General features: G+C 51.8%; 1 protein-coding gene across 1 annotated transcript; it reads right to left on the bottom strand.

The window, feature by feature from the left end:
* Nucleotides 1–13: 13 nt before the first annotated feature.
* LOC132334652 (hydrocephalus-inducing protein-like) lies at nt 14–27,689 on the bottom strand. The gene is made up of 15 exons (XM_059860748.1): nt 27,682–27,689; nt 25,767–25,995; nt 21,204–21,323; nt 19,274–19,408; nt 17,617–17,816; nt 14,901–15,009; nt 11,705–11,804; nt 11,040–11,158; nt 9,686–9,909; nt 7,722–7,789; nt 5,290–5,522; nt 3,705–3,805; nt 2,324–2,459; nt 1,711–1,815; nt 14–43 (listed from the first exon to the last, which is right to left on the bottom strand). The coding sequence occupies exons 1-15, from the start codon at nt 27,687–27,689 to the stop codon at nt 14–16; spliced, it is 1,917 nt and encodes a 638-aa protein (XP_059716731.1).
* Nucleotides 27,690–27,870: the final 181 nt, after the last annotated feature.

The following is a 27,870-nucleotide window of genomic DNA, read 5'->3' as shown; positions in this document are numbered from 1 at the left end:
GCAAAAAGGGAGGTCAGCACGAGCATGACTTGGTGCTGGCAGGCTGGGGAGGCAACACAAGCACTGGGTGGACAAGAAAATCTACCTCTGCTCCTGAAGACTGGGCAAGATCCTGCACTTCTCTCAGGGCTGTGACTGGCTCCTCCTTTCTGATTTTGAAGTGCCGCCATCGAGATGCTGAGGAGTCCAAGCCGGTTCTCTGCTCCTTGGGTGGTTGGGGCTTGAATTTAGGTGGGTGAAGCTCATCTCTGGAAAATAAGAGAACTATGAACAGGGACCTGCAGTGGGAGGGAGGGACACCTGCACCAGCAGCTCCTGGTCAGGATGCAGCCCCTGGCTGGGTGCTGGCACCTTGAACTGAGAAATGGTTTGATCCAGCCCTTCCCAATCCAGGCTGGAGCAGCTCTGCTCTAAAGGCAGCCCAGGGATGACACTGAGCTGCTGCAGCAGCTGCAACTGCTTGCACTGAGCAGCTCCAGAGGACAGGCATGAACACCTTGTGGGGATGCCAAAAGCACAGTGGGAGAGGAAAGGACAGAGAAGGCAAGCAAAAAGGGGAGATCTGAGGCAGACCCAGGGGCAGACCCAGCCAGTGCCCAGCCAGCACAGCCCCCCCCAGTGCCCAAGGCCAGAAACTCTGCAGCTCCAACAGGGATTTATCAGGAATGTTCCCCTGACACTGCTGGGGCCTTGGTTGACATTTTCCAGCACTCCCAGGTGACTCAGGTCACATTCCCCATCCATACATACACAGGCTGTGGTGCTGGGATCCTGCCAAGCTCTGTCACCCTTGGGCTTGGGGAGGTTTCTGCCAGCCGTCCTGAGCTCCGTAATTGTGCTCTCTGTGCCAGGAAGCAAGCAAGAAAGATTTTTAAAAAAACCCAAACCAAACCACAACAGGGAAACCTAAAAAACCTTCAACAGCTCAACCCTGCTCACGTTATTTCTTTAGGGACACCTAGCACTCTCCAGCTGAAATGCTGGGCTTTTGGGGAAAAAGAAAATTACATGTTCACCTCCAAACTGAAAAGGATTAAGGTAAGAGAACCTTTCAAAGTACAAATTATTGGCCCAAAGGTAAAAGATTTGCCAGAAATCTCTAGTTAAGACCATGCTGACAGTTAAACAACTGGTTCTTCTGGTGGGCAGAAACCCTCCTCTTTAAGGGAAGCAGCCTGAGAGTTGAAAGCAACTGTTTTGTCAAACTTCAGGCTCCCTGGCACAGCCTGCACTGCCTGTCCTTCCTGTTCACTGATTTACAGGCAGTGCCACAATGGCCCAGGTTCAGATGTTTGCTGCCATCCAGGGAATTTGGCATCACCATTTCCATATGTCTTAAGATAAGTTTCAATCTTTGCATCCACACTTCAAATGCCAGCTTTCCTTTCTTTTATAGAAAGCTCAAGGTTCTTAGAAGTCTTCTGACCTCCTCTTTTGTGCTCAGAGAGATGGCATTTAAACCAGATGTTTCCAAAGTGAACAGCATTTTAAAGAACAATGAACTAAAATGACCCTGGATCCCAGCTTAGCCCAACTCCATTCTGTGTCAGACACTGAGATTCCCACCTCTAAGGCACGAGCTGTTTGTGCCACCCATCCCTCCTGTCCTTCTCCACAGCAGCCTGTGCCTGTTTTCCCCAGAAGAATCCCTGTCCCTGTGCCCCTGCCAGGAGCAGTTGCCCACAGGCACACAGCTCCCCTTGCCCTCACCAGGGGGTTTCTCTCATCCCCGAACACGCCGATGAGAACGTTGGTGCGATGCTCGCCCAGCGCCTGCACCTCCACCACAACTGGGATCTCTGCTGTGCTCTGGGGCTGGACAATCCCACAGGGCTGGGGGCTGGAGTAGAACACAGCAGAGTCCTCCTTGCGTTTCTGGAAGGGACAGAATGAAATGCAGCTTCAGAGGCACCTCTGAAGAAACTTTAGACTCCTTAACATCCACCGCAACAGCAACTTACACACACGTTTAAAACTCCCCAGGACAAAGGTAAAAGGAACAAACAAGATGCAAGAATTGGAGGCTTAACATTCGCAGGGGATCCTGCAAGGAGGCTGCCAGCACAGGCACTGGTGTCTCTGGATGCAGCAGCTTTTCACAACCCTCTAAGATCTCCCACAAGAAAACACCCTGAAGACTAGAACATCAACTGTTCCCTCAGCAGCTTACACTGCCTCCTCAAGTTTACATTCGGGTAGGATCCTGTTCTCAGACGATCTTTAAGACTGAATAGAAAGCAGCAAAGTCTTATCCAAACCATTTTTTTCCCCTAATAATCTCCTCAATAATATTTGACAGGAGGAGGTGGATGTGATGCCAAACCTGGGGAATAAGCCCGTAGCAGCCAGGGAGGTGGCTGGGATTCCTGATGACGAGCTTCTTCTCATAGGGCACCTTCAGGTGGCACTCATCGTACTGGAGCACATAGGGGGACACTTGGAGCTCAGGAACGAGACATCTGGGCAAAGAGATGACCCCAGGGGAATCAGAGATACTGAGAGAATGGAGAACGTTTACCCCCAAAGATTGTGCAATGCAGCAGAACACATTGGTCACTGTCAAATGGACATTTAACAGCCCTACAGGGATAAATTGCCTTCTGCCTCTTCCCACTCAAACAGGTCCTGTCAAGGAGGGGCAAACCCTGAGGCAGCACCCAGAGGCTGCCAAGTGCCCCAGGCAGAGCACTTTGTGCCACAGCTGCCTCAGCCCCTCCTTTGCCCAAGAAGCCTTGCAAGGACTCCTGTCACAGTCCCAGTGATCCACGAGCTCTGGGGGAGCCTTCCCAACAAGGATCAGGGCTCACTAAGGCTCAAGGAACACACAGCTCCAGTGTCTCAGGAAAAATGACTCCCTTCTCTGCCATGGTGCTGTTGCCCTGCCTGAGAACTCAGCTCCTTTGCCCCAGCCCTGGAGGGCACGAGACACCAGCTGCCCTCCAGAGTGGCTGATCACCCCCTCCCAGGCCCTGCAGCTCCCTCCCTCCTTCCCTGCACAGCTCCAGGCACTGAATGGCCCCAGCTCCACCTGCTTTACAGAATGGCAGCCCAGGCACTGACTGGATGGCTCTGCCTGGGACAGGGAACAGCACCAGGGAGCTGCATCCCTCTGGGCATTCAACTGGCACCCACAGCAGCACTGCAGGATGGAATTCTGCTGCAGCAACAACGGCCTTTAGTCTCAACTCTGAGAATATTAAAGCTCAAAATGGGAAGGAGAGGGAAGGAGAAAAACTGGACTGAGCTGCCACATCCAGGGCTGCTTTCCCCTCCTAAGACCTTGCCCTCACCACTCTTGCTGAGAGCCACTTCCCCCCTGCCAGGTGCCCTCATGAACAGAAGCAGAGCCTGACTCTCAGCAGGCTGCTTGCTGTGGCCCAAACCAATGCACGCTGGTCACAACCAGCACAACTCCACCTCTTGCAGCAAGAAGGAGAGGAGGCCCTCGGGAAATTTGTTCCACCTCAAGCACCAAAACCCAGGCCAAGAAATGATATCATTCCTGGTCCCTTTAGAAGAGGGCCCAGGACCGTGCTGGGCTGTGAGCAGGGCTGCTTTTCACCACAGGCTGCTGCCCAAGCCCTGCTGTTCTCATGTCCAGCTGGCACAACATGAGGCCATTAAGCAGCACTTCTCCTTGGCAGCTGCAGCCAGCAAAGCCTGTGCAAGGCAGTGCCTGGGGGAGGCCAGGCAAGGGCTGGTACCTGGCTGTGATGAACAGTTTTGTCACTCCCTTGCCAATGCCCTCCACGTCCACCAGCATCCTCCGGCGGAACTCCATCACCGTGTTGGAACACAGGGTCACCTGGTGGAAGAGAAGAACAGGAAATTCTTCCTTACAAAAGCTCATTACCCACCTGTGATATCCTCCAGTTCTTGAGGAGGATTTGGCCTTCATTCTTCTGCAGCTCCATGTGTAGAGCACAGTCTCAGAGGAACAAAAGCCTTCTGGCAATACCAGATTTGTTAAACACACCTTGCTATCAGGGCATAGGTCAGCTACATTCAGACATTAGACTAAAGCTCTTTGCAATACTGAATTCAAATTAGGGGTCCAATTTCTCATCTGACTACAATAACATCCATGCAGAGGAAATCTGACTTGAACAAAATGAGTTCAGCTTTACAGCAGCAAGCTGAGGGCAAAGTGTGGCCCAGCAGGTGCTGGGCACTTCATGGCTGCCGTGGGACCCGGAGCCCGGGCTGGCTCTCAGAACTCTGGCCCCATGCCAGGAGTGGGGAACTGCCTCAGGGTGGGCACTTACCAGAGGCAGAACCCTCAGAGCCACTTGCTCTATGGTGCAAGAGACAAGCCACGACAGGGAGCAGGCAGAGAAGAAAGGAGGAGGCTCCCTGTCTTGAAGTTCCACAAGGAAGGGTTTATTCCAAGCAAGGGGATCAGAGGCAAAAGAGCCCTGGGCACTCCTGTGAAATGGCTTTTGTACAGGCACAAATCGGGGGGGGGGGGAGGGGGGGGGATACAAACAGCAAACCAAGAGGGAATCCTCAGGGGAGCAGTGAGGGGATTACATCAAGTGTACATCTGGGGCCACTTGGGGTAGGAGGGTGGAGAGGATAGCTCACAAGGGCCAATGGGACCTCCAGGAATAGGGGAATTCCAAAGGAGTGTTGCAGACAGGGAATGGCTCGAGGTCAAATTGGCAAAGAAAGCTGGGGAACAAAAGGGGGTGGGTTGCCTTGAAAGGCAGGGAAAGAGCTGGAACAAGGGGCAAGGAATGGCATGAGGGACAGCTTTGAGGGAGGGTGAAACCCAGGGGTAAACCAACTCGGGGAGAACATGGGGGTACAACAGAACAAACCACTTAAGAAGAAATCAATAAAATAAATTTGAACCACTACACATGGCTGCAAAGTTTTCTGTCCCCTCTAGAGATTCCTGCAGTGAACACAAATCATTCTGCTCCCCAGGAGGGGGGAAATGAGACCAAGAAGAAAAGCTAACTGCTTTATACAATGACATCTCTCTAACAGCCACCTTCTGCCATCATCCTTGCTCTGCCCACTTGCAATCAAATCAATTGCTCTCAAAAACACAAGAATGGCTTCAGGCCTTGACCATAAGGTATGTGACCTCAGCAGATGATTTTGGAAACCAAACAGTGCTCCTGGAGGAACATCCCGAGTAAGCCAGCTAGCAGAGGCCTCCCAGCAGTGCAGATCTCTCCCTCCCACCATGCTCAAAGCTGGCACCAGAGCTAAAGCCCTCCCACACTCCAGTGCAGCTTCAGCCCTGGTGCTGCAGCGTCTGTGGCTGGACTCTGGCTGTACCTCGATGTCCTGGTGTCCCTGGGGGAGGATGGTCCCTCGGCTGGGATTCATGGTGAACTCCCTGGGCTCAACATAGAAATGGATTCCCTTCCTCCAGGCTGGGTCGCTGTGCCTGCGGATCTGATCCACGCTGTCAACAGCCGGCTGCGTGCCATCGTCCGACATGCGGAGCTGGAACGTCAGCGGCACCGCGGAGCTGTTGGTGAGGCGACAGCGCTGGGTGTAGGGAAAGCCTGGCAAAGGACACAAATATCCAGTCAGGCACCCATGATGGCATGATCCTGGGGTGAATATCCTGGCAGGACCAAAGTGGGATTGGAGTTCAGCTCTTTATTATCTGAACTACAGCACACCGAGAAGGTGCGTCACTTAGTTCCCTTTGACACAGTTTCCAGATTCCAGACTGCAGCCCTGAAAATAGTTCCCTTTGACACAGTTTCCAGATTCCAGACTGCAGCCCTGAAAATGCCCACTCCTAGCCCTGCTCAACACTGCAAGCTTCTCTCTTTGGGATGGGGAGGAGCTCCCTCACCTGCCCCAAACCAGCACCACTTATCTCTCAGTGATGGGTGTGCATCCAGACCCAGCATTTACTCTGAGAATTCAAGCTATCAAATTCCCTGGGAAGCCTGCCAACACTCTCACTGTTTTCAAGAGATATAAACAGGGAGTCGTCATTGAGAAGAAGCTACAGCAAAAGAAAGTGAGGATGGAATCAGGAATTAGAACGTGAGGCAAAGCACCCTAATGCAGCTTCTCTCTGCAGCATCCTTGAGGCATCTCTTGATTTGGGCCAAACAGACTGAGCACGGGACAGCTCAGAGCCCACTCAGCTGGGGGCACACCCAAGCCTTGCTTTGAGATTAGCAATTAGGAATCAGGTCCCACCTCACCCAACAAACAGGGACATCACAGCCATGCTGCTCACTGGGATTGCTGCCTGCAAGGGTTTAGCCCACTTTAGCTCTGAGATTTGCTTTCCATCCTGGAAAGCCAGAGATACAGCCACTCATGGTGGGGATGTCCTGCAGAGCCCGCAGAGCAGCCACAACCTGCTCTGCAGGGCACACCTGGCTGGGCTGGCCAGCTCTGTGGGGAGGAGACTTCTCCCCAGGCCTGCTCACCAACAGTCCCTGGAACACAGATGGGGACTGCAGCTGCAGCCCAGAGCTTCTCTGGGCCCATCCAAATGACCACTGCCAGCTCCAGCAGTGACTCCAGCAGGGAGGTAGGAGAGGCACAAAAAGGACAAACCCAGATGTCAAAACCTCAAATGAGACTGAGCTCAGCACATGCAGACAACAGTCAACAGTCACAAAGAAGCAAAGATACAACAGCTGCCTTCAGCTGGAGAGACCTTAGGAATGAAATTGGATTCAGCAGGATCAATCTCCTGGTTCAGAACCATATTTCTATCTGTTGCCTTGCTTGTTTCATTTCTTCACAAGGCAACTTGACAAGTGCCTCTGTGCTGATGCAGGCTGGGCAAGAAGCAGCTCAGGAAAGGCAATGAGTTTCCTTCCAAAGTTCAGGAACTTCATTGTTCTGGGTTTAGGCTTGGCAGTGAATGTTGCCCTTGGTCTGGGAAGGGGCAGAGGGGTTTTGGGGTGTTTTGGCCCTGGGGCTGGGCTTTTCCCTTCGGGGTTTTTTGGGATTTCGGGCGTGATGCCGGGGGCAGCTGTGCAGTCGGAGCTGAGCTCGGGCAGGGAGCGGAGCTTCCCTTCCTCCCGCTCGGGGATCGAAGCTCGGCCGCTGCTGCTGCGGGAGGTTGTGTGCTTGGCCCCGGGACTGCCCTGGCTGCAGCTCAGCGCTGCCACCGACCCTGCCTGCCTGCCCTGCTCCTGCCTGCTGCTGCTCCGCACTGCCGACATCCCCCTGCCCTCTGGCAGTTTGCAAAAGGAGCATTTCCTTCCTTCCTCCCTTCCCTTCCCTCCTTCCCTCCCTGCACCGGCTGGGAGGGGATCACTGCCCTGCCGGATCCCACAGCTCCTCCTGCTGGGACCCGAACTCCACTCAAGGGGAAAAACGGGACTTGGCGCCTGGGAAACGTCTGTTCTTGCCTTCTTATCTGTGCTCTCCTGATCGAGTCTAGGAAAGAACTGTTATTCCTTTTCCCATAGTTTTGCCTGGGAGCCCTCTCATTTCAAAGGTAGAATTATTTGGAGGGATGGGCTCATCTTTCCATTGCAGGAAGATTCCCACCTTCCTTGACAGACATCTGTCTTTCAAAGCAGCACAGAGACACCAGAAAACACTGACTTTATATTCCTTGCTTCTGTTGGATCTCCCAATGGCAAAATGCCACCTGAGGCAGCAGCAGCCCTGCAGTTCACAGCCTGGAGAGGCTGCTGGGGCAGAGCGTGAGTGAGGGATGCTGTTCTGTTGGAAGGCACAGATTCCTGAGGCTGTGTCCCAGCCCAGGGAACACTCACCAAAGGAGATGTCCCCGAAGTCGAGCTCAGGGAGGTCGAAGTGTAAACTCAGTGCACTGACGCTGCCCCTGGAGGGCGAGGACAGAGGAGGAAACGGCTCGGTTAAAGGAATTGCAAAGGTCTGGCTGTCCTGGCTCGGGGGCACAAAACCTGGGCTCAGGGCACCCTGGGTTTCCAACCAACACAGCCCCATGTGCTCAGCACAGGGCCCCGTGCACAGGAGGCAGCTAAAGCCAAGTGGCCAGCAGCCAACAGCCACTGATGGGCTCTGGGCACAGGGCAGGCAGGAGAAGCCCCCAGGTTGTTGCTGGTCCCATGAAGGACCCTGAACACACACCCAGACATGGCTCCATGCCTCAGTTTCCCCGTCTGCAAGGGGATGGACATAAAGGTGTCCCCACACACTTCTGTAAGCAGCCCTTGCAGCCACAGGTTCCCTGCTTTGCTCCTTCTTAGCTGGAACTGCTGTTCCCATGAAGGAGCTTTCTCAGCAGAGTTTGACCCACACAATCATTACAGACAGAATTCTGAGACATCAATCCAGGCCATGCCCAATCATCCTCTGAAAGGAGCAGCAACAGTTCTAGCCAGGGGACAGATGGATCCCAGAGGAAAGAAGCAGCTTGTCAGCAGTGCACCAGCTGGCACAGCCAAGAGCAACAGCTTCAGCAACCAAACCAGGGTGTCCTGAATCCAGCACAGCACCTCAGCTGTTCTTGAACTCAGCAGACAAACTCCAAAAGTCACCAACATCCACTGAAATCAGCACTTGAAGCTGCACAACACTCACCAGTTGATTTCATGATTGCTGCCAATCAACGCCCACTCTGCCTTTTGGTTCAAACTCAAGGAGCAGTGACCTGGGCCTTGTGTTGTGTTCACAGGACTGCACCTGGCTCTGCTCTGCACATCTCAACAAGAGACACCTGCCCTTGCCCAAGGAGAAAGCTGCTTATGCAGAAACACCCCTGATCACTTTTGGGGAGGGACAGAGGAGAATCAATTCTTTGATGGTGAAAGGTTCCCTCTTGATTTCCAAAATACAAAAGCAGCACTTTTCCTCCAAAAACAAAGCCAGCATCATTGTTTCTCCACTGTGGGCACACCTACTTGCCACTTTTCTCTTGCTAGGTAAGAACTTCCTTGCTCTTTTTTATCCCTCTCCCTTATCTTCTTGGTGTAATCCAGTGCAGATTGCTTCCATTTCTTTACTGCCTTGAGCCAGTGCCTGCCAACAGCAGCAGCCCAGCTCCAAAGCTGCAGAGCAGCCAGAACAGCTCTCCTGCTCCCACTACATTATCCCAGCAGCACATGGCTCAGGCTGGCAGGGACAAGGCCTCACGCTGCTGTGCTTCTGAGGACTGAGCTCTGCTTCCCCTGTGATCAGCCCTTCTCCCTTGTGCTGGGCCAGGATTATCTCTTGCCATGGCCCCAGCCCACGGGAGGATGCCCAAGTCCTTGGGACAGTTCCTGCTGCAGTTCCCTGACTCCCACCTCAGCCCTTTCCTGGCTGTGCCAAGGAGGCACCAGAGCACTCTGTGCACAGGAGCTGGGAGCACAGCTTGTCCCCCCCAGCAGGGCTGGCAGAGGTGAGCTGAGGCTGCTGCTGCCCACCTGCAATGGATTATTAACACAAGTTTTTACAAACACTGCTGCTGCTGCAGAATCAGCCAGGCTGGCCCATTCAGGTGGGACATCCCAGAGCAGCTGCTGCCCAAGTCTGATCCATCCCACTGCCTGCCATGGCCCAAGGCACAGGGAGATCTCTGCAGGGAGGAGTCATTCCAGCTCCCAGGCACCACCAAGGGCAGGAGGCATCCTCACACTAAAGCAGTGCCAGCATCAGAGCACAGATTCAGACCTCAGGAAACACCTTTTTTCTCTGCTCCAGCCCAACATGAGGTAGGTGGGGGATGTCCCAGAGACAGCTACAGATGTGCCCACCCAGCTCCTAGGGTCCTTACTTGATGGTCAGGATGGCAGGCATAGGAGATCCAGCCACTCTGAGCTGGAACTCTTCCTCAAAGCTGCCCAACACGGTGGCACTGAAGGAGATCTGCACAGTCTGGCTCCCTCCTGCTGCAATGATGCCCTCCTCGGGTGCAAACTTGAAGCAGGAGCCCACCTTGGTGGCTGAAGGGATACAGGTGAAGGGAGCATCAAGAGCTCCTTGGTTCATCAGTTTCACCTGCAGCAGCAAGAAAGCAAAGTGGAAATACATGTGGAACCTTCCCTTCTTGGGAGTTATTGTCTCATGATGCCAAGAACAGCCAGAAAAGGCAGAAGATGCTTTGTGCTGCTGAGTGGCAGAAGTCAAAAGATACAACAGGACAAGTTCTGCCTTTGGGTTTTCCTGCAGAGCAGAGGTAACTCCCCAGAACTGCACTCACCCTGGGGTGATCCCATGGACACAGAGCTGTGCACCTCTGCTCAGCATCACCAAGCTCACTGAGAGCTGGTCCTGAGAGCAACATGGGCTGATTGCAGCTGCGTAGGGAATCACTCCAGAGCTGCTGCTGCCCCAGTTAGCACAGCTCCACCAGCACCATCTGCTCATTCACCTTTCCCCACACCATGAAAACAATACATTGGGAATGAGGCATCAGCATCAAAATGTACAGACAGCACCAACTTTTGGTAAGAAAACTCAGGGTGTCTTTCTCTTCCCCAGCCAAGCTTTTGAAAATGTCTGGCATGATGCAGTGCCTCACTTTCTACCCCTTCAGTTGATCTCTCATGGGTTTTTTTGGCAAGCTTGATACTATTGTGCGGGAGGCAAATAGGTAGAAAAATGCTTTGCTTTATTCCCAGGGACACTTTTCTCTTTCTAGAGCCAGAGATGCACCAAGGCTGAAGTGTGCTGAGGGACTGGTCAGCAAGGGAGAGAACTCCCAAGGCTTTCCTGTGCCTTGCAGCAATCAGCAGGAGACACTTGCCTGGAAGCTGTTGCAGTGGGCTGAAGCTCAAAGGCAGCCAGTTTGTGTCAGCTGCTTCTGCAGAGCCCAGGCCAAAGGAACCTTGTGTCTGCACTGCCACAAAAGCCTCTGAACATGCAGCTTTTGGAGCCAGCGCTGGGTTCATGGGCCAAGGGGTTGTTGTGCAGGAAGCCTCCCAGCTGATCCCTAAGGAAGGCTGCCCAAAAGCAGGGACTGGGGCTTCAGGAACAACAGACACACCTTCCTGACCTCCCCCAGATTTGAGCAGGACATCAAATATTCCCTGCTCACAAGTGCCCAGGGTGGCAGGAATTCCACAGCTCCAGCACGCTTGCTGCTGCCTCAGGAGCCATCAGGATCCATCCCAAGTCCTGCTGCTCACCTCATAGACGTGGGGGGTGTTGACAAAAATGTTCCCAAGGTCCAGAGTCTGAGAGCTGAGTTCAACCAAGGGTCCTTGGCCTTCCCCTCGGAGCTGCAGGGGCAGCCTGCTCTCACGGCCTGGGGAGAGATGTCCATTGCAGTGCAATCATTCCCTCTGTTACACTGCATTTTCCAGGCTGCCTCAGTGCTAGTGCCTGACACTGAGCTGGATGCAACCAGCTCCTGATGCTGCAGGAGAAGATCTGGACCCTTCTCTCCCCTCAGGAGATATCCCTTGGGGCTGACTTCTAATTTCTAACCCATTCCTCAGGCTGCTTTCCAATTTGAGCCACCACTTTGCTGAGTTTAAAACATCTCTGGTGTCCTGGAGTGGCAGGCCAAGGAGTAATGGGTAGAAATTGAAAGAAAGGAAATTGAGGTTAGATATTAGGGAAGGAATTTTTTACTGTGAGTGATTGGAGCAGGTTCCCCAGGGAAGCTGTGGGGGTTCCAGCCCTGCAAGTGCTCCAAGCTAGGCTGGATGGGGCTTGGAGCTTCCTGGTCTAGGGGGAGGTGTCCCTGCTGACCAGGGACTCTTCCCAGCAGTTCCATGGGAGCCCAGTGGGCTCAGGCTTGCACCATGACTTCACTGAGGGGCAGAGAAGCAGGGCAAAGGAGCTGCACCTGAGATGCTGCAGTAAGCCACACTTCCATACTCCAGTGCTTCCAGGGGTTTGAAGGTCACCTTGATTTCGGCCGAACAATTCGGCCCGATTTCTCCTTCCTACAACAGAGAGAGACAGCAAAACATTGCTCTGCACACTTCACACTGCTTGTTTGCAACCACACTCCTGTAAGCCTTTGTTTAGAGCATCAGTGATGAGTGAACAACCCAAGGAGCCAAGGAAACCCTCCAAACCCAGCTCAACCCAGCGCTGGAAGCTCTCAATGCTCAGCTGATCAGCTCCCACTCTCCACAAGATTCCTGCTGCTCTGACACAAGCTCTTGCTCACATCATGCTGCTGGCAGCCACAGTGGGATGCAACTGCCCCTGTGCACTGGTGGCTCTTGGCCTTAGATGGGCCATAGGAGTGACCAAGAAGAGAACATGATGCCCTTCCTTGAAATGCAAATATTAGTTAAGCTGTTTTGAAAGAAAGCAGAGGTTGGGATTATTCTGGGCTTTACTCCAAGATGAGAAGGGATTTTGCACTGTGCACACACCAGGTACTCATCATCTCTCACAATGCCAGCACTCAGAATCAGGGCTCTGCTTGATGGGAGCACGTGGCAGTTTGCTTGCATCACCAGAAAAGGAAAAGGTTTTGTGTCCCTGTGTGCAGGAGAACTCCAAAGGCCCATTTCAACCTTGCACCCTGGTGTCCAGGCTCACAGATGACACTGGAAGGCAGACTCAGAAATAGTGCAAGGCATGTTTACAGGAGGGGATTGGCATTTCTGGCATTACCCTTGGGCTGAATTTGACCTCCTTTTGCCAGGGAACCGTGGCAAGCTTCAGGTCAGTGTGTGAGCTGGCAGTGCTCCAACAGCCTCTGCTGAACCCCACGTGTTGGGGGAGCCCCTGCCTGCAATAACTGCTCCCTGTGACACTGCAGGGACACACACACAGTGCCTTGAGCAGCTCGAGCCTGACAGCAGAGCTCGGCTTTGTCAGGCTCCCAGCCCTGCCTTGAGCCTGCAGGGCACAAATGCTTTGAGCAGGGAGCTCTGCAGCCACTCCAGAAACTCCATGTCCTCCCTCCCACCACATGGGGCCAGCTGAGGATCTGCCCAGTGACTGCAGCCGGGGGAAGGGGGATGGGGGCAGGGTGCTTGGGAGGAGCAAGTGGAAGAGGAGGAGGAGGAGGAAAATGAGGTTCTCAGCTATCACTTACCATTGGCTCGATGGAAAAAATGTCATGGGAGAACAGCATGGGGTCTTCTGGCACCTTTGCCATCTTCTCCTGGACCATGCTTTTGAAGGAACTAAGGGAAAGAAGAGGGTGTATCACCTTTGGAAAAAGGGGCTGGCAATTCAGGAAATGTTTAGGGATGTTGCCAGGTCATGTAGGAAGAAGATTAGAGAGACAAGAGCCCAATGAGAACCTGAGGAAATCCAGTCATCACAATCGACCTTTCCTTCCCAAAATGCCATCCCTGGCTGGAGTATCAATGGAACTGGAATGCTGAGTGCTGAGCTCCTGAAGGCCAGGGACACACACCCCAGTGCCAGGGATGGTTTGCTTGGCCTAAACCCTTCAAAAGCACCAACACCCCCCTGAGGCCAAACATTAGTTTCACTCTTGGGCCATGGATCTCACTGAAATGCATCTTTCAAACCAACCTCCTCTTCTCTTCATTCTCTTCTTCCTCACTAGGAAAAGCCTTCCACTGGAAGTGGGCTGTGATGTTACTCCTGTTCTCAATGAACACAGTTCTGTGGCTTGACATGGTGATGAAAGTCTTGTCAAGCTCCACGGAACTTGTGCTCAGCCCAACGTTGACATCCACAGCTTCTCCGTGGAGCTTTGTGTGGATAATTTCTTCCCCTGGAACAAAGCAAAGGGGAGTCTTTGCTCAGCTCACTGCCTGATGGAAGCAGAAGGAACGGAGCAAACCACAGGGCACAGAAGAAAGTGTCCCAGTTTTGAGCTGAATGAGCAGTTCTGTGGATCAGTCCATTTATCCCATCCTGACAGCTCTGTGTGTAGAATGTGGGGATGTCCTGAGCAGCTCCTTAAACACCTTATTTCTGAGGGTGTTTGTGGAGATTTGGCCCCAAGGTGACAGTATGGACAGGGAGATTGGTCCATGTGCTCCGGTGACCCACTCAGATCACCAGAATTTCTGCATCCAAGTCCTTCAGGTGACAGGGCTGAGGAGCCCTGCTCAGTCCTGCCTTGCCCAGACTCTCCCTGGGCATTCCACCAGACTCTGTCTCTCCTGATCCCTTGGATCCCTTGTTGCTGACCAGCAAATATGCCTGGGGGCAGGTGGGCAGCAAAAGGAGGCCCGGAGGAACAAGTGAAGTGACAGCCCCCAGCAGGAGGGGACACAGGGGAGGAAACACAACCAGCCTGGCTCTGCAATGTGACAAACCACTGCAAAATGAACACCATGAAAATCATCATCATCATCATCATCATCATCTCCCTGGCCAAAGCCAAAGCCTCATCAGTCTTGAAATATTTGATATTGTTCTGATCTGAAAAACCAAGCTGGAGCATTGCAAATGAAATAAAAAAGGGACAAAGGAAAGATGAGTAAGTACAGAGCAGCTTCTCCATTAAGACTGAATGGGATTCCTCAGTCTAGAAATCAAATGGGAGACAGATGTGAGAGGTTTGCAACAGCAGGAACAGCCTGGGAAATGGGGACAGGGAGAAGTTTGTTTGGGTTTGTCACAAAAAAAAGAACTAGAGCACCTGAAAATGTTGTTAGACAGAAACTACATCTATGTGTAAGGGCCACAGAGAAAAAGGGTCTGTGGCAAGCCAGGGGAGAAGACACACATGGGACAGAGGTGTGCAAGAAATCCACTGCATTGGAGAGAGTCTGATGGAGACCTCACCTACAGCACTGCCCAGGAATCAAATAAAACTTCAGCCAGGCATAGCCACATGGGAGTGGAGAATCAGGGATCCTCCTTCCTCCACTCAGCAACTCCCAGCACAACAGGAGTCCAAAATCTCTGCCTGTTAGAGGGGATTCACTTTCTCAAGCCCCTAAAGACCAAGGAGTTCTCAGTTTGCTTTGGGGTGAAGCTGAGCAGGGGAGGTACCTCTGGAGGGAATGCAGGGGATGGGACAGCACGGAGCCATGGTGCAGAACTGTCCTGTGCCCGTGCAGGGCCCAGCACTCACCTGTGCTGCAGCTCACTGCCAGGGAGCCCCAATGGTCACCGCTGGCCCGCGGGTGAAATCCCACTGTCACCTGCACGGTGTCACCAGCGCCCAGAGCTCCTGTGGCCGGCACCACGGAGAAAGGACTGCAACACAGAGAGAGGGAGCAGGGCTGGGGGGACACCTGGCCAGGAGATTCCTTCTGCACTGCAGCTCACTGCAGCTCCCTGGGGCAAGCAGGGAGCAAACCAAGCACAGGCAGCAGAAGACAGCCAGAACAGACAGCATCAGAAACAGCCACTGAGCCACTGCTGAGGAGATCCAGCCCTCACCAGATCCTGGGACTAAAATGACCTCAGCTCCCCCATACTCTGCATCCAGCTCTCTGCAATGAGGCTCAAGGGTCCCACTGCCACCAATCCCATCAGAGAATGGTTTCTGAAGAGCACAGAGAGGGTTCAGAGCTATCTGCATGACAACTTGACACTGACTGCCTCAGGAATTTCTCTTTTCCTGCTGCCTATGAACCTCATCTCAGGAGATGCAAACGTTAGGGCACTCCCTGTCCTGGCAGATTACAGCCTAGCAATCAGACAGGGAGAAGGAACTATTCCCTGAAGACCAAGGAATAGTTACTGTTGCAGTGTGGTTCTTTGGTTTCTTTTCCATTGAAAACATCCTGATTTAGCCAAAAAGACACATTTTATCAGCATTTCAATGAGAGCTTCCTTTTCAAAGAAAAGGAGCAATCAAAACTCTGAAAGAGTGCAACTGCAGATTAGAGCAATACAGTGACCTGGAAACAAGACCCAAAAGGAGGATGCCATTTACAGTCCGAAGGGTCCAATCCCAGCTCAATGAAGCACCATCAGCAGGAGCACATCAAGGAAACAGAACAGGAGGTTTCTGTGTATTTACCAGCAATGCAGTCTGGGACTCTGGGTTGTCATGCAGGCTGGTAACTGCTTGCTTGGCCCACCAGACAAACTCTGTGCAATGTGTTGGAAATAATTATGCAACTGTGTTGGTGCACTTTGGATTTACCAGGAGCAATCAGCATTGATCACCAGGTAAAGAGCTCTTGCCTGACAAACACAAGACTCTGTGCTTTGATGCTCAGGGACAGCCCAGGGGAAAAGTGCTTCTGCCCAGCAGCTGCTGGGCTTTGTGCTCTTCTACAGCCCCACTGAGCAAACAAAAGTTCCTGGCCTTGGTGCTTTGCTGCTGGTCAATCTGTCACTTCAAAGTGTCTTCTGGGGACTTTGGTGATGAATGCATCACACACAAAAACAAAGGGAACATCTGGCAAGCTGAGCTTTGCTCATGTCAGCAGTGACAGCTGATGAACTTGCTTCAGGTTCTGCTCATGAAGGACCTCTTGCTGCAATGATGGGCTGAGCTGTTCCCATTGCCACTGGGGAGAACATCACTGCTGGCTGGTGGAGAAGCCTTGGGCCAGCAATGTTTATGGGCTGGACGTGAGACTTTGGAGGGAGGGGAGGAAAGACAAGGCCCCAGCAGCCCCAGAGCCAGAGCAGTGCACGTGCTCCTGCATCTGCCCCGGGGCTGATGCCAGCCCTGCTGCAGCTCTCTGCTGGGGCTCGGGGGATCAGTGCCTGCTGGGGGCAAGGCACAGGATTCTTCCCTTAGTCTTTTGCCAGAAATTTCATCAGAACAGAGAAGTTGCCAGTTAGGGGAATCCCTGGCCAGGCTTCAGCACTCCCTTCCATTCCATTCCCTTCCCACTCCTGCCCCTTTTTACATGCTCCTGCCCTCAGACGGCAGGATGGGAAGAACATTCCTGGAGGTGACTTCAGGGCTTGCCTGAGAAAGAAGGTGTCTTCTTTTTTTCAAATTATCAGGAGAAGAGGATCCAGCCAAGTCCAGGACTCAGTTTCAGGCCGAAAAAACTGACTGCAATTCAGCCCCTTCACCTGCTACATCCCACCCTGGGCTGGACCCACCAGACTCTTCTGTTCCTGCTGTAGCAGTCATTTCTCAACTCCTCTGAATTTCAGCCAACAGCACTAAGCTGTTCCCTGAGCCCACAGATAGAAGAGCTGTGCAGGAGACATCCCTGACACTGTAATAACCAAATGAAAACCACTGCCAAGAGATGGGGCTGGCAAGCTCAGTTTTGGCCTTTTCTCTGTTCATTGTGAGCTGCTCCTTAAGACACTTCTCACCCTGTTAGATCCATCCTCTCAATGAATCACTACTGCAACTGACAGGCAGAAAAGATAAGGGACGGAGGGGGTTTTCTTGAAAAACACGTTGTTTTCTTCTGCTTTTTAGCTAGGTCCATTGATATGTTTGTTCCCTTCTATGGCATCTAAAGCCAGGTCCAGATCTCCCAATGGCACCTTGCAGTCCCCAGACTCTGCTCTTGCTTTGAGCAGTGTGTTTGCTCAGATGATTGCCAGAGGTCCCCTCCAGGACCACTGGAAAGCCACGTGCCTGTGGCCTCTCAGGGAATGGGTCTATTTGGCTGACAGTGCTGAGGAAGCATTTCAGAAGCTGCTTGTGCTCAGGAGGGTGCAAGCCAGCTACCAACATGTTCCAGCAGCCTCCAGCAAATCTGGGACAGAGAAAGCTCCAAGGCCACAGAAAGCAAGAGCAGATGCCATCCATCCTGCTCCCTTCCAGCCAGGCTGCAGGGCAGCAGCTGCAATGCTCTGGTTCCTTTTGCTGCTCTTTCCCAGCTCTGCTGTCCCCCAAAGGTGTTTTGCACAAGGACAGATGAGCTGCCTCACCTCTGGGTGCTCAGCTGGTAACGAGCTGCCTGGGTACCGACATTGCGCACCAGCAGAGTCTTCTGGGTGCTGCCCTGGACTGCACACTTGGAGAAATCCAGCTGGGCAGGGAAGTCCAGGACAGCTCGGGCACCAATGGCCCGAATTGGCACAACGATCCTTTCCCTTGATGTCATGCAGACCAGCTGGTGGCAATAATCCTGCAGGAAAAGAAACTGCCTCAGCACAGGGCATTTAGTGCCATCCCCATAGCAGAAGAAAAACTTATTGTTCATTTTAGGGTGCAATAGGTAAATCGATGCTCCAAGGGCATCGATTTACCTATTGCACCCTAAAATGAGCACTAAGTTCTACTAATATGTCACATTTTAAAGGCACCGGGGCACTTTTGCAAAACCTATCTCTGTGGCATTCAGCTCTTGTATCACTAGGTCATACCCATACCCTAGGCCACCACAATTTTACTCTAAATTTTAATGATTGTTAAAGAATTCCTAAGTTCATTCTAAAGAACATGGTGCTTGGGAACACAGGACATTCCTCTAGGTTTCTATATTCCAACTGTCTGAGAATAGGACAAAGTCTTCAACTGGCTCTAAGCAGCAAAAGGAAGATGAGAAAACAGCTGCACCCAAAGAGATCCTGCACCTCTGGCCTGCTGTAGAAACATCAGTTGGCTCAGAACTCCTCTCTAAATTTGCCTCTCCAACCAAGCCAGGAGAAGAACAGTGCCAAGAGGTAGCAGGATGCTGTTGGAAAGGGCCTCTCTTTGTTTCCCTGCAAGGTTTCCTCCCTTCCATGCCATGTCCTAAACCCTTCCCTATGAACAAGCCTCCAGATCAGAACATGAACCCTCCAGATCCCAGCACTGAGATCAGACTTGCCAGGGCCTCAGCACTGCTGTTCAAACCTCCCCACAAAAGCACCTTTGGCACGGGATGGGTGCCAGCTGACAGAGCAAGCACAGGGACAGGCATGAAGACAGAGCCCCAGTAGTGTCACTGCCACAAGCCCTGGGCTCACAGCTCTGCCTGCAGCTTGTACCTGCCCTGCACGAGCTCCTTCAGGCAGGTGTCCCAGTCCCCTGCAGCTCAGCAACCTCCTGCTGACCAAGGGCACCCAGAGCCCAGTGTGCCTGTGCCAGGCCGGGCTCACGGGCACAGCACATCCTCTGCCCTGGCCCTGCAGCTGTACCATGCTCATTTGTGCTCTGGGACAGCACAGCTGCAAGGCTGGAGAGCAGAGGGGGTGAAAAAGCACCGTCTTTGCTCCAGCCCAGGGGCAGGCAGGGAAGCTGGTGCCAGTCAGCAAGGAGGAAAGCTCTCTGACCTCTTGGTTCCTCTGGTGTTTTCCATCATAATGAAACCCCTTCACCTAGACCTAGAGATGGCCCAACATCTATCAACAGCCCTCTGTCATTTCCATCCTGTTCCCTCTGCATCTTCCCCTGGGAATGCTCAGGGATGTGCAGGGAGGGGAAGCAGAGCCTGTCAGGCCTGGCTGCAGTGCCTGCCAGCAGGGGCCAAGGTGTGACTGGCTGCAGGCTGCCTGCCCATGGCCTGAAGCCAAGCTCACAGCATGCAATGGGCTGGAGCCAGAGTGCAGGGAAAACAATGGCTGTGCAGATCATTCTGTGCTTTGGCTCCTCCACTCTCACCTTGTTCTCGGCGGGGCTGAAGCGGATGCGCACAGGGGCAGAGGCGCCTGCTGGCACCACATGGTACACATCCCTGGGGCACGCCAGCTGGAAATAAGGGCAGCTCTCCATGGATACCTTCACCAGCCAAGGAATCTGCAGCAAAGACACCAAATGATCATTGTGCCACTTGTGCCAACAGGACCAGAGGAGACCTGTCCGTGCCCTGCTGGCATCCCTCCTTGGCCCCTTCCCAAAGCACTTTCAGCTCTGCAGGCACAGGCACATCCTTCACAAGGGTGAACTGGAATCCCTTCTGTCTGCCTCCAGCATTTTGGCCAGGGCCAGTAGGGCAGTGCCTGCTGGCAAGGAAGGGCTGAGCAGGTCAGCACCAGGAGGATGGAGACAGAGCACCTGAACCAAGTCATCTGCCTATTCAACAAGGCCAAAAAACCTGCTGGCTTCTGCCTCCACACAGCCATGCAGTTGTCATGTTCCAGAGGGGGAATGTGCTCCCTGAAAGCAAACCAGCACATTGTCCTGGGGGAAGGAAGAAATTCCCTTCTAGCAAATCTAGCTTTGGGTAAGGATCTTGTGGGGATACAGTCAGGCAGGCAGAGCAGCAAGAGAGGAGACCAAGCCCTGTGGCCTTACTGGGAAGAAAAGCAAACCTGAAAAGCAAAAGAAGGAAGGAACACAGCAAGACAACCCCTAAAACAAGGAGATGGCAAAGAGAATTGCAATGGGCAGTAAAGCAGCAAGGAAGAATCATTAAACCATGAGAGCAATCAGCTTGCCAAAAGTGACAGAAACACAGACAGGCTGTGCCTGTTGACTGTGGGCTTCAAAGGCCTTTTCTGCCTGGAGAAACATGACCAGCACTGACTGACAGTGTGGTTCCAGGATGAAAAGCCAGTCTTGGCTCTCCAGGCCTTCTTGCTGCCTGTGCAGGCAGGCTGGGCTGCTGGGCATTCCTGCCTGCAGCCAGCAGGCCAGGTTCTGCCCTCTGGCATTCACAGACACAGCAAACATGCATTTTCTGGCACACTGAGAGCATCAACCCCTGAGCACCAAAATGCTCTCCAAAAGTCTAAACCAGATGATTTGGATTCCCTCCTGTCTCCTCCCACCAGCCCACACTTGGCACAAGCCCCCCTTGAGAAAATAATTCCCTGACTGAAATTCCAATGGTCTCAAGTTTTCCTCTTTACGCTGGAACACAACTGCTGACATTTTTCAACTTTTCCCCCCTCTCAGCTCTCTTGGCAAAATGCAAAACAATCCCAATTTCTTCAAGTGAAGCTGGAAACCTCCAGGAGCACATGGCTTTGGATCTGCTGTGGTTCTCCAAAGGGAAAGCAGAGCACTCTGTTCCTTTTGGAAAAGTTGAGCAGAACTGGATGAAGCTGAGCAGGAGCCTGAAGTGGCACCTAAAGGCCTCTCACTGCTTCTGCTCCATCAGCCTGATTGCAGGGCTCTTTCAGAACACGTTTCCTGCAGTGCCAATGCCATTGATGAGAAGTGATTCCAGCACAAAGTGGAGGAGACTCAGCCCCTGAGCTGTGACTGTCAGCTGCACAAAGGGAGCCAAACTGTCTGAGAGAGGCAGAGACTCCTACCAGGAGCCAAGATTAATTAAGGAGACACAGGGTGTGGGATAGACTCAAGGCACAGCATGAGAGCAGGAAAGAACTGTACAGCCCTCAACATTCCTGTCAATCCAGAGCTTGCAAGAGAAGGAAACTCCTTTGGGATAGACACCATCAATGCAGGGCCAAAATCAGGGGACAATTCCCAGCACAGGAAGATTTCCACCATCTTGCAGAACAAGGTGCTGAGACATTTTCTTCTGCATGTGCTGCAGCAGAGAACTTGCTTTGCTGTACACTCAGGGAATGACAGCACTCTCCTCTTCCAGCACAGTGTTAAAGCTCCGGGTGCCAGCACTTACCTTGTCCTTATTAATGAGAGACAGCTCCATCTCAGAGACCTCCCGAGCGACGAAGTTCTGAAATACCACCTCTGGTGGGGAAACCCCAAACCAGCTCTGTTTTGGGGCAGCTGACGGCAGCTGGAGAGGTGAGAGAGAGCAGGGAGAGCTTCAGCTGCTGGGAGGAAGGTTCATGAAGGAGAATCTTCCACTGATCCCCAGGGAAGTACAGACTCTGGGCGAGCACGTCTGCCCAGCCCACACTGGGCAAACAGTGGCTCACCCACCTCTGCTCTGAGTGATCCAGAGCTGCTGGGCCACACACAGCAGGCTCAGGCCAAGCTGCTCGTTTGGCATCTATTTCTCCAGGTTTCTTTCTCCACAATGCCAGGCAGCACTTCCCTTAAGCACAGCCCTGTGCCCATGTGGTCACAGAGCTCTGGGGCACTGACTGAGCATTCATGGAGTAAGTCAAACCCATGGATTTACAGGAGACTCCATGGGAAAAAATTCTGGGATGTCCTTTATTCTGAGACAGGGAAACCCAGGCCCACACAACTGCAAATATCTTTTTTGCTCTAGAACTTAAACATCAGAAGAAGAGCACAGGACCAGAGGAGGTCAAAAGCAGGTCTCCTATGGGACTTCACAGCAGACACACTCTGCTGAAGGGAATGGCTGCAGCACACTGTCCCTTAGTTGTGCCCTTCCCTGAGGTGTTCCCAATGCCCCTCTCCAGGACAATCCTTAACCACTTTGTTCCATGTCTCCTGCTGCCAATTTCCTGCTCAACAGCCCACCTTGGTCACCTACCCCTTTGGACTGTGCTTTCTACTGAGCCCATCCTGCCAGAAAAGCAGCTTTAAACACACCTCTAAGTAGGCACTGATCCAGATAAAGCACATCCATTCCCCTCTGCCCAGGGCCAGTCCCCTGCACATCTGGCAGCCTGCATAATCTAACACCCTGTAAGGGTCCAACACATTCTTCCAGCCCAAAGCAGGAATGCAATTTGTTTTGCTAAATCTGAAGTAATTCCTGCAGATCCTTGGCCTTCAAAGGCCAACACTGCCACTCTGGAGGGAATCCTGTGACCCCAAGCATTTGATAGTGACCACACCAAAGCTAGAGGAGGCTCTCTCAGCAGGAGAATGGCAAATGGCAATGTTGTGCCTTTGTGTCCCCAGCCTTCCCCCATTAGCAATGGCAGCTACACTCCAGCACAGCCCAGCAGCTCCAGCAGAGGTTATTTGTGTTGCTTAGTGCACACCAGGACTCCCAGTCCACCCCTTCCAGCAGTTTGCAATGACAACAGCACCTGGAAACTGAGCTGTTTTGCTGGAGGCAAGCCTGTCACAAGCACACACCCCCTTCAAACTTCATGTTCAACAGAAAGGAAAAGAGCAGGAAAAGGCTACCTTTGGACCAGTCTCACTCCTGTCTGGAAATGGGCCAATTCTGGGCAGAATACTCCCCCCAGTGCTGGCCTCCTTCTTCCTGCTGGGAGTCTTCTCCCTCTGGAACTTAGAGGGAAGCAGCTGAAAGGCAAAAATACACCAGCTAGAGCCTCAGAGATGGCTTGTTCAGAAAGGCTTTTCTTGAACAAGTGGCACTGGTGAATAACTTGTGATCACAGCCACTAGGACAGTCCTGGGAGCCCTGGAAGTTTCCTGCTGAAATCCTTAGCATCAGTAAATTAATAATACAGAGTGCAATACACACACTCCAGCCACATGGCTCTGTCCTATTGGCTTCTCCAGGACAGGATGGGACATGGTTGGGGATTTCTGCTCTTTGGGCATTTGTTTCCTCTTACATTTCCTTGGACTGAGGCAGCGACCTTTCCAGAGAATGGAAAGGAGCTCTCAGAACTGCCTGAACTCCATCCCTGCACAACACTCAGAACTCACAGCAAGGAGATATCGCTGCTGGCTGAGTCCAACAGATGCAAGAAAACAAAGCTGTACCAAGAGGGAGGTGCACAGGAATGTGTCCAGGTTTTGGTTCTCCCTGTTAAATTGCTTTCTCTGTCTGGGCTGACAGAGCCCTCCACAGAAGAAAACAGAGGGATCTCCTTGACAGAGCCTCAGCACTGGGGCATCTTCAGCCAAGGGAGCTCCAGACAGCAAGGGACCTTTGTGGCCCGGGCTCCAGTGCTGCCTGCAGGGCTGGATCTGTGCCCACACAGCAGCTGGGAGAGAACAGCTGCTTTGGAAGCTCTTCCAGCTGGGACCAGCCATGGCTCCCAAGGCTTTGGGCAGAGTTTGAGGTTTCCTCCCCGACATGCCCGGGTGGCCAAGGGCAGGATGGTCAGAGCAGCACAGGTGAGTGCCCAGTCTGACAGAAGGAATTCCTGTGGCAAAGGGAAAGGGACAGAACACCTGCTCAGGGCTTCAGCTGTACATTGGTTTCACTTGGCTCCACTGGCACAGCCAGGCAAGACACAACTGAAGCATCCCACAGTGTTCCCTGCTGCACCAGGACAGCCCCCAGCAACAGGAGCACGGCACAGAGGGCTGGGGAGGGGCTCTGCAGCTTCACAGCGCTGCTGGACAACAGGGCCAGGGAGAGCAGGGACACCAGGGCAGGTACCAGCCTTAACACAGCCCCAGTGGCCACTCACAGTGTCTGGCTTCAGCCTTTCCCTGAGCAAAAGACGAGGTGGTGGTGTCTTCTTGGGCAATCCAGACGCCATCTCCAAGGGATGATGTCACAGAGGGCGACAGTGCCTCAACAAAACTGGAAGGAGCAACAATGGAACTCTGAAAATCCACAACCCAATCCATGGCAGTTTCAAGGCATATACTGGTGCTAAACAATTTGATATGATTTGAAAGTAGCTGAGTGCTTGTTTGGCATAAATAGCTAGTATTGTTAGGCCTCTAGTTGGACTTTATTTGAGCTATATGGCTGCCTTGTGCAATTTAAATATGGATTGTACTGAAACCTGGAGCTCAGAAGATGAATATTAAGAAGAGTTGGAACAGACAAAGCTGTAGCTTAAATATTACTTAAAAATAGCTAGAGTGGGCCTCCTCTTCTTTAGGCTAAAGCACCCCTGCTCTCTCAGCTGCTTCTCACAGGACTTGGGAGAGACTGAAATGTAATGGCTAATGGCTTAAATCTTGTTAGGAAGGACTTTTTGCCCATTCTGACAAAACTGAATCAAGAATCTGCCACCACTGAAGCCCACCCCTCCCTGAAAATGCCTCCTTATTCAAACTTGGGACTGTGAGTTAAGCCACCTAAGGGAACTTGAGACAAGATCAAGGAGACACTATTGTCCTCCTAGCTCAGGTCTGGGGAGAACTAAACAAGGCTAATTGAGAAAAATGTATCCACAACCAAGCCAAACCCAGCAGCTGTCCTGAAAATCAGCTCTCTCTGCCTTCAGGCTGGGGAAGTCATAGCTACAGCCTCATCTGCTGAGGCCAGCTTTGCACACAAACCTCCCATCAACATAGGGGGAAAGAGGAAATTTTGGGCTTGTGGCACAACCTCTGGTAAGGGGCAGTGGACACCCATCCTCCCTCAGACAATCTGGCTCAGCTCTAAAACCCCCCAGCCCCAGAAGGCCACATCCAGGGGACATTCCCATCAGGGGCAGCTGACGGGGTGTCAGAACCCATCAAAGACCTCCAGAGTGCCCCCAGACCCATTCCTGAGGCCTTGCACCAGGTGACTGCAGGGCATGCAAAGGAACACAACAGATCTGAAAATCCACAACCCAATTCACAGCAGGCTCAAAAGGATATACTGGTGCTAAAGATTTTATCTTATTTGAAAGTAGCAAGAGACAGAGTCCAACTTGCCCCACCCCAGGCAGGAACCTGGGCAGTCCCACCTTGCCCAAATCTGCATGAATCCATTGGAGTCTCATGTTTTGTGACACCTCACCACAGAGAAGACCAGAAGAGTATTTCATGGAATGCCAGTGAGATCCATGCAATGGTGATACTTTCTACTTTCTATTTAATTGGTCACTCTCTTTCTCTCCCCCTCCCCAACTCCCTTCTCTATTTCTCTCTCTCTCTCTTCCTCACATTTGCTGTTACATCAAATCCAGACAATTGACTTTGGCATATGGTCCTGTTTGCACCTTAATTCAGGAGCATCTCCCTAATAATTTTAAGAACCAGACCATAACAACCCACAGACACCTGAGTAGAACTCATTCACCTTTAAGCAGTTTAAGTCATCACTATAGGGAAAAAAAATGCCTATAGACTACTACATTTAGGAAATTCTGCATTTCTTCAGTGGAAAAAAAGCACCATCAGTAGACCATATATCGTTCATCTATTCAGCTGCACATTATCCCATCCTCTGTTTCCTTTTGGAATTCTCTTTCAGAGCACAGATGGGACAAAACAAAAAAGCACAATCAATCTTTACCTTCAAATGAAATTGAGGACTCCTCGCTGGCAGAGACCAAAGCTCTGCGAGTCCAGGGATGGCTGGCAGAGACAATCTCTGTGAAAAAGTCCCCGAGCGAATCGCTGAGTGCAGCCGTTGCAGGAGCCCAGGCTGCGAACAACCAGCCCGGAGCGCGCTCTGCGGCAACTGAGGCGGCGGCGCCGTCACAGCCGCTGTGGCCGCGCCCGCGGTTCCCCGGCAACCGCAGCACCCGATTGTCGGGGCCGGGCCGGGGGCGGTGACGCCGGGCGGGCCTCGGTCCCCGCTCCTTCCAGCCCTGGTGCCCCCTCGGTCACCGGCCGGAGGGGGAGGAATCCGCTCCGGGGCCCGGAACGTGACGGGCCACAGCGGCAGCGCTCGATATCGCCGGGGCCTCGGCCCCAGCTCCGGGCTGCTCCTGCACAAGGAAGGCGGAGCCGGGGGGGGAACCCAGGCTCTCGACACTTCCCATAAGTGTCTAAAATCATGCACTTCAATTAAAACAGTGAGATGATTGCACAGAAAGAAGGAGTGTTCAGCCTGGAAGTGGAGGGAGAAGCAAAGGCTCTGATCTGTCTGTCCAAGTGGCTCGACTTTGTATTCAGTTCCCTTCAATCCCGTGTCTCAGATCTTTGCCCTTCCATGCAGCAATGCACACCAGAATAGCACAGAGGGGGAAGCATGTCCAAGTGGCTGGTAATGATTTTAGTCGGGGGAAGGGAGAAAAGGACAATTTCTTCTGCAAAATCATATCTATTCTTGCTTTTCCTGTGCACTTCAGAAGAACCTGAGAACCTCCTGGACAGTCTCTAGAAAGACTGTCTGGATACCTGATGCTTAAAGCAACTGTTTTTACAGAGCATTGTGGTTACTTGACAGACACAGGGATATTCCACACAATTTCTTTTGAGATCTACTAAAAGCAGATCTAGAATGCTACTTGAAGTCATCTTCCCAGGGCTGACAGACTCTCAGATTCTGAAAACCTCTATGGTTGACAGTATGAAGAAATATTCTGAGTGTTGTCATTCTAGTATGGAGGCAACTGAGGTGGTGTTAGAAAAGCTATGGAAAGAGCTGAATTTCCTTCAAACATAAAGTAAGAAACAGGGAATCCAGCAGACTTGATGACTGCATGGAGAGAGCCATAAAACCTTTTTATAATTATCTGAGCAGTGAAGATGGCAGTGCCCTGGTCCCTTTCCCAGCTGAAGAAACAGTTAATTTTTCAGCAGCTGGATAAGGATTACTTCCTGCATTTGCTTCCTCCCATTCCAAACTTCAAGCCAAACAAGCACCTGTCAGCATACACTGCCTATTGACCCAAATGAGTTGAAGATGTTAGTTAGTGGCTTTATCCTTGTACCTTACAAGGATCTACCTCTTACCATCCCTTGGTTTCTTGTCTTTTATTTTGGAAAGCAGAGCTTTCATTGTTCCACCAGTCTCAATCATGTCCTGAAAGACATAAAAAAGGAAATGATCTTTCAGGTTGGAAAAGAAACCAGACTGTCAGTGGATGAAATGAGAGCATACCAACCTGGCAGCAGAGTAAGATACTTTATTTTATGCAGTATGTATTATTTTGAAAAGAAGGGGAAAAAAAATCCATGTCATTGCACGCCTCCTTCAGTCATTACCTACCTCTACTACTAAAACATTCTCTAGGAGAGGGGAGGTTATATATATATATAAAATATATATATATATATAAAAAATATCCACCATTTGGGGTAGATCAGTAAATCAGTTCCCACAGCCATACAATCCTGAGCATTTCATGCACCCAAATATTAAAATTACAGGTTTGAATGTCTAGCAATTACAAATTACTTCAACTTCTTTTTCTAGCTTATAGAAAATCTGGGTTTACAGGAAACTAGAATACTTCCTACAATACAGATGCCTCCATTCTCTGCACATCTGTAACTCAGGCTGATCTACAATACTGATAAATGTTGCAGGTTGTCGTTTCACACAAATTCAACGTTTTTTCCTGGGTTTTTTGCTCACATTGAACTTATCTTAAGGCTTTACTTTTGCTTGCTCCTTAAACTCTGGAAAGATGTGATTAGTTTTATCCCATTTCGGTAAGTAGGCCAACCTCATCATGCTGTTTTTCAATTGAGTTTATTCTGTGTAAAATTACTTTTGCTTTCTTCCAGCTATCTTGCAGACATCTTTTTCTGACTTGCATATCCAATTCTTCTGCACTGTTCACATTTAATGAGTTATCATATCATTTCAGAGCAACTGTTCAGCTTTATAAAATATAAAACAACATTAATAAATA

Source organism: Haemorhous mexicanus, chromosome 16 (genome assembly GCF_027477595.1).
Source record: "Haemorhous mexicanus isolate bHaeMex1 chromosome 16, bHaeMex1.pri, whole genome shotgun sequence".
NCBI lineage: Eukaryota > Metazoa > Chordata > Aves > Passeriformes > Fringillidae > Haemorhous > Haemorhous mexicanus.
This window is presented reverse-complemented; position numbering and strand designations above follow the sequence as displayed.